This window comes from Chanodichthys erythropterus, chromosome 12, assembly GCF_024489055.1.
Source record: "Chanodichthys erythropterus isolate Z2021 chromosome 12, ASM2448905v1, whole genome shotgun sequence".
NCBI classification, from domain to species: domain Eukaryota; kingdom Metazoa; phylum Chordata; class Actinopteri; order Cypriniformes; family Xenocyprididae; genus Chanodichthys; species Chanodichthys erythropterus.
Window position 1 is genome coordinate 44438353 of NC_090232.1, and position 7002 is coordinate 44445354.

The following is a 7002-nucleotide window of genomic DNA, read 5'->3' on the forward strand; positions in this document are numbered from 1 at the left end:
TCGTTTGTTTGCTGAATATGTGGGGTTCAGAGTAACTGAAAATCTGACACATTTTATTCAGGTTTTGGTTCAGAGGTCATCCGGATGACTCTAATGGAAATGGAAATGTTGAACTGATCCCTACACATGACCCTGTGAACAACTGGAATGATCAACCATGCTCTGATAAAATAAAAGGGATTTGTGAGAAGAACTAGATTTTATCTAGTCTTGTGCTTTTGCTTCTATAATTTCATTGAATCGTTTTTATTGTGAATGTATAATTTCTGCCTGTTGATGTTCATATGAATTTCTTAAAAGGAAAATGAAATATTGTGATTATTTTCTATCACAACATTCAGTTTCTCACAATGTGAAGTAGGGTGATCTGAGACACCAAACCTCTGATGTGTTCATGACATGGTCCATCTCAAGCAGCTCTATGATAATATCTGTTAGCAAGCATCTCATTTGTTAGACTGAAGTGTTGAAGTAGATTGCCCTGATTCACCCTATTATTCTGATGTTGAGTGTCTGTGAAACTGCCTTTCTGTTGTATTGCTTTCACTTTCAATAAAATCAATAACCATTATTAGAGGAGACCAGAGTGTGTTTTAACACGGGGTTATATGTGTTGTAATGTCATCAATATCTTACACTTCCATCTTCTTTTTTAGCTCACAGGAGGAATATATACCATGTAGGCCTAGTCTTGATTTGGGTGGTCAATCTGCATTTGAAATTTTAAAAGGGTTTTAAATCTAGCTAATCATGTAAAATGACTCAAAATCAAGTCATTTTAATATGCCAAAGTCAACTTTAATTATATAATTTCTCATCAGCAAAATTGTGGCCAGTGAAAATGCTGAGTGCCTTGAAACTTTGGAAAAACCACTAGCCACAGTGGCTGGTGAACGAAAAAGTTAATGTCAAGCCCTGCTTATCAAGCATGAATAACAAAACAGGTCATTACATGATGATAATGAAGTTGAAGCAGTCAGTGAAAAACTAATATTAAAAAGTAAAGGGTCAAGAGCCCAAACTAAAGCAAATACTGACCATCATCATGGTGACCTGAAATGAAACATTATACAAAAACATCGACATCTAAACTTCTGTTAATTCTCAATAAGAGGTTTTGTATACAGAAATAAATTCAAACTGGTTACTAATACGTGCAAAAGTTGAACTGATGAATCAACAAGCCAATGTGCTGGAGCTCAGCCTCGGCCCAATTTATCCCTGTCTGTCAGTGTGTCCTGCAGGATTATTCCACATGTGATGAACATGTGTCCTCCTCTGTCTGTCCAGATCTGAACCACTGCAGTCTTCACCCGTCCCGTCTGAATGGAGCCGCGTGTATTAGTGCTGCTGCACCTGTCTGCAACCAGAGCTCATCAGCACACGTCAGTCACAGCTGTCACCTGACATATGACATCATATGAGCCGCAGAACTTTCTTGATCGGACAGAAATCATGATGAGAACTGAGGTCATCCACTAAAAACAGCTCATTTAAAGATATTGAGCAAATCTGATTAAGAAAAATGAAGTGAAGAGAAAAGAACTGCAAAATATCATGCACAGCCTACAGACATTTATATTGATATTTTATTGATTTCAGAAACTAATTCAGACATTAAGTGTGTTTCTATCAATGAGCACATGCGGTGAAACCATCAATGTCATTCCAGCACCACACACACAGAAGATGCTTCAGGTTGGATGACTTTGACCTCTTGGCTTTACTTGATTTTCAGGATGTAACTCAACAGCGTCCTCTACAGGTGGAGCTCCATACATACTCAGATCTGCTTCAGGAGCACATGAAACCAGAACAGCTCCAGCACATTTACAGAGACAAAGCCTTAGATTCAACACTATTGACAATAACAGTGTATTAAATATGTTAAGAAGAAAACATTGTTCCCAATTATGGCTTTTAGAAACAAAAATATGCAACATCACCACCAGCTAATAAGTGAATAATCAGAAACACTCAGACTATTTTCAGTGTGTCATTGTCATCCTCGTCCACTGCGGTGGATTTCAGCAGCTCTCAAGGCCTGTTGTACTGATGTTATTCCTGCATGATTTCTGCAGCAGGTGGAGGTTGAGCTCAAGAGATCCTGAGAGGGAAAAACCAGTCGCCATCTGCCCACCTAATTCCCACAGGTGGCTTCTGTCTCGACCCATTACAGGATCAGCTGCAGCACAGGAGCCGATCTGCAGGATATTAACTGAATGAATCTATATTAGTGCTGTGAAAGTGATCAATCATGATTAATCACGTCTAACATAAAAGTATATATATATATATATATATATATATATATATATATATATATATATATATATTTACAAACTTTTATGTTAGTTGAGATTAATTGCTAATATATCTACATGTATTCATGCAACAATTTCTGAAATACTGAGCAGCTTGGTGATGACACCTAATGAATCATGATGTAAAACTGAAAATGTTCTTATAAAAAGTAATGAAAAAATCCACAAAATAGAATGTCCTCATTTTAAAACTTTTTTATAATTATTTAAAATAAATACAACAGTTCCAAAGATGAACAAAAGTCTTACGGTTGTGGAATGGCATGAGGGTGAGTAATTAATGACAGAAATGTAATTTTTGGGTGAACTAACTACGGAAGAGGATTAGGGCCAAGCAATAATAAAAAAATATAACCATCTTGAGATTAAAGTTGTTAAATTTCAAGAAAAACTTGTTAAATTTCGAGAAAAAAGTCGAGATAAAATGTTGAGAATAAAGTCATTAAATTACGAGAAAAAAAGTTGTTAAATTACGAGAACAAATCCGTTAAATTATGAGAAAAAAGTTGTTAAATTACGAGAACAAATTCGTTAAATTATGAGAAAAATGTCATTAAATTTCGAGAAAAAAGTCGAGATAAAATGTTGAGAATAAAGTCATTAAATTACGAGAAAAAAGCTGTTAAATTACGAGAACAAATCCGTTAAATTATGAGAAAAAAGTTGTTAAATTACGAGAACAAATTCGTTAAATTATGAGAAAAATGTCATTAAATTTCGAGATAAAAGTCGAGATAAAATGTTGAGAATAAAGTCATTAAATTAACGAATTTATTCTCGTAATTTAACAATTTAATTTAATTTAATTTAACTTTTTTCTCATAATTTCATGAGTTTATTCTCAACATTTTATCTCGACCTTTTTCTCGAAATTTAACGAGTTTTTTCTCGAAATTTAACAACTTTAATCTTGAGATGGTTTTATTTTTTACTATTGCTTGGCCCTAATCATCTTCCGTAACTAACCCTTTAAATAAAAGAATCTGCATGAAAATGTAAAATATAACTTCCATACTGAAATTCATATTAGTGGGCCATCAAAAATTATTTTTCACTGAGCTTTTATGCTGCCTTCATGTGCTATTGGAATTATTGTAAATACAAGTTTCCTAGTTAAAAATTGGACATGAACACCCTATTAAGTTGGATTTACCACTGGGAAACTTGAGGATAACTTTGATACCCAAGTTCCCGAGTTGGGCGGAAAAACTTTAAACATGGCGGAGGCGTGAATGAGTGCTGCTGTGACGGGTCCTAATTAGTTTTTATTAGTTTAAGAATAATAATTTGAAGCATATTGTGTGTTTTATACACAGTGAAAATAGTCAGTTTGCTGGCGATTCTGGAATTTCGGTCAAATACTGGCTATCTAACATGATAAATGTTTATATGGTTGTCAATGAATGAGAGGCTAAATATAAATTTGGTATTAATAAGATGTTCCAAATAAATGGTGTCCTCCATGATTCCTGTTTTCTGACAACAAAGCACTTGAACGCGATGAGCTCATGATCACAACTTCAGAAGAAGGACATTTCTGATAGCATGTGAAGGAAGGCAGTGTTAAATTTGCTCAATATCTGGTTAGCACTAAACTTGTGTAGCTTAAAACATCAAATTGAGTATATTTCCACATATGAATCTCATTACCGCACAAGCATCAGCCGACACCTGTGAGTCAGAGATTACAGGCTGTAAACGCTGCTGAGAGGGTTTTGTGTTATTTCAGTTGTCAGATTGACTCCATTCAGACCCACTCAGAGCCTGAAGCCTGCAGTAAGTGTCATTGTGCAGGTAATTGTTATTCTGTGATGGCGATAATTACGTCTGCTGCGAGAGCCCCAGATTGCCGAGGGAAAAGCGTAACACAATGATGTAAAAGAATCAGATCTGATTAAAGGCTTTAGGGCCATCTGAACGGGCGAAGTTCATTTTCATTGACGCAAATCTACTTCTAGTCTCATTTAAATGTACAAGACGAAAGCATGTTAACTCTTTCATTTCTGTACTTCGAAAACACATGCATTTCCAAATCTTTTAAAACATTCTTATTTTGAGTACAAAAGGAAGTAAACAGTAGAAATGAAGTCGTAAACAAAACATCAGCTTCTACACAGGAGTACAGCAGGTGTAACTCTGACATTAAATCCCCTCCTTCAGTCCTGATCTTCAGTCTGTTCACAGGATCAGATAATCCACTGCAATGAATGCAGGGTACTGGGCCAAAAGACACCAACACTACAGGGTCACAGGTATACAACACAGATAACAGCTGATGATATATATATGGTAACACTTTACAATAAGGTTTTATTTGTTAGATAACTACATTAGTTAACAGGGCTATCGATGAACAATACTTCTACAGCATTTACTAACACATTTTAAGATCAAAATATGCATCTGTTAAAATGAGTTAATGCACTGTGAACTAACATGAACATTTTTATTAACTTAAATTAACATTTAAGTTGATAAAGTTAATAAATGCTGTAAAATTATATTGCTCATTGTTAGTTCATGTTAGTGAATACATTAACAAATGTTAACAAAATAACCTTATTGAATGAGTTACTAAATATAAATGTATATAATCTCCTTTCATTTGTACTATTCTCTAATATTAATAATATAGAATTTAATTACACATATGTCTACAAATATCCAGTTCTTGGTATCCACAAGGGCATTTACAACATTTATCTGTAAATAAATACAATAATCTATATGGAATAAATTTATTAATTTCTCTTATGTCTTTATTATCATCTTTGAAATCTTCAAAAAACAAAGTTTTTACATAACCTTTGAACAGAAATTATCACTTTGTTGATGTATAAAATAAATGTCAAGTCAACATGAAATCAAAACTGACCCTATTTACTTTCTTAAAGTGATAGTTCACCCCAAAATGAATTCTGTCATCATTTACTCGTTCTCAAGTTGTTCCAAAGCTTTACGAGTTTCTTTCATCTGTTGAACACAAAAGAAGATATTTTGAAGAACGCCTGTAACCAGACAGTTGATGGACCCCATTTACTTCCATTGTATTCTCAAATACTATGGAAGTCAGTGGGGTCCATCATCTTGAGGGCGAGTAAATGATGACAATTTTCATTTTTGGGTGAACTATCCCTTTAAAGCGAATTCAAATTTCCTGATAATTTACTCACCCTCATGTCATCCAAGATGTTCATGTCTTTCTTTCTTCAGTTGAAAAGAAATTATGTTTTTTAAGGAAAACGTTCCAGGATTTTTCTCCATTTAGTGGACTTCAACAGTTATCAATGGGTTGAAGGTCCAAATTTCAGTTTCAGTGCAGCTGTGACATAAGCTGCACTGAAACTGAAATTTGGACCTTCAACCCATTGATAACTGTTGAAGTCCACTAAATGACCTTTCCAACATGATTACGTAACGTGTGGCGCATCACAGAGCAGTGCAAGATGAGCATTTTTGGTTAAAAAGTACATTATTTTTTATTTTTTATTTAGAAAATGGCAGATCGTTTCTTTTTAGAGCTCTTTGAAGTTGCACTGAAACTGACATTTGGACCTTCAACCCGTTGGTAACTATTGAAATCCACTAAATGGAGAAAAATCCTGGAATGTTTTCCTCAAAAATTTCTTTTCGACTGAAGAAAGAAAGACATGAACATCTTGGATGACATGGGGGTGAGTAAATTATCAGGAAATTTGAATTCTGAAGTGAACTAATCCAACCCTGCATTGTTTCTCGTTGAATATCCTGTTTAATTTGGAAATACATCACAGTAAAATGGGTTTGTGAGTCATTTCATCTTGACTTTAAGGATGTATTTTATACAGTGAGCATCTGACATCAGCAAGAAAGGCAACTCAAACCCACCATTGTAACGTAACTTCTGCATCAGTGAAAGTCAAAGCTCTGGACACAACTCAGTTTCCTCCACCATGTTTCTGAGAGCTGTTTGATTTTATCTGGAGTTTTTTCTCTCAGTGTCTGAATCCTCGGCCAGGCTGCCTCCTCCGCATGCCTCATACTCGCCAAGATGGCGCCGTCGAACACTTCCTTCAGGTTCTTCTGTGTCAGAGCAGAGCATTCGGTGAACGTCACGGCACCGATGCTCCGGGCGCACAGGTGGGCCTCGTCGCTGCTCACCGGTTTCTCCTGGCCGCCTGCGAGTCGGATCAGCATCTGGACGTCCTCCCGCAAGTCGCACTGGGTGCCCACGAGGATGATGGGAACGCCCGGACAGAGGCGCTGAATCTCAGGGGCCCATCGGTCCGTCACGCTCCTGAAGGAGGATGGAAGGACCACGCTGAAGCAGAGCAGGAAGACGTCAGCATCACGGTAACAGAGTGGACGAAGGCGGTCGAACTCGTCCTGTTAAGAAGACAAAAACAGTGTGAGCAACTAAGTAAAACATTGCAAAGCCACTTTATGTAGCTTTTTTTCTTTAACCACCTAAGTTGCAAATGCTTTCCTATTTATAACAGAAGATGTGCCTGAAAAATGATGAATTATAACACGGATATTTCATCAATCAGTTCTATTACTGTGTGCTGCTGAACACATCACAGTCGATCTATGTGACAGTCAAACATCTACAGGACTCAATCCTAGGAGAATCCACGGATCTAAATCTAACACTAGGTGGCGCTCATTGGCCACATCCTGTTGCTTACGTTTAGAGGCT

The 7002-nt window shown here is 36.2% G+C and overlaps 1 protein-coding gene across 1 annotated transcript in view; it reads right to left on the bottom strand.

Annotated features, from left to right (window-relative positions):
- Nucleotides 1-6053: 6053 nt before the first annotated feature.
- The window catches only part of si:ch211-133l11.10 (rho-related GTP-binding protein RhoU), a 23117-nt gene continuing 22168 nt past the window's right edge, over nt 6054-7002 (bottom strand). Inside the window, exons 3-4 of the mRNA XM_067404487.1 lie at nt 6992-7002; nt 6054-6689 (exon numbers count right to left, since the gene is read on the bottom strand). The exon at nt 6992-7002 is cut by the window's right edge and continues 19 nt beyond it. Of these exons, the coding sequence (XP_067260588.1) occupies nt 6213-6689; nt 6992-7002 (488 nt within the window). The 3' untranslated portion in view covers nt 6054-6212. The remainder of the gene's footprint in view (nt 6690-6991) is intronic.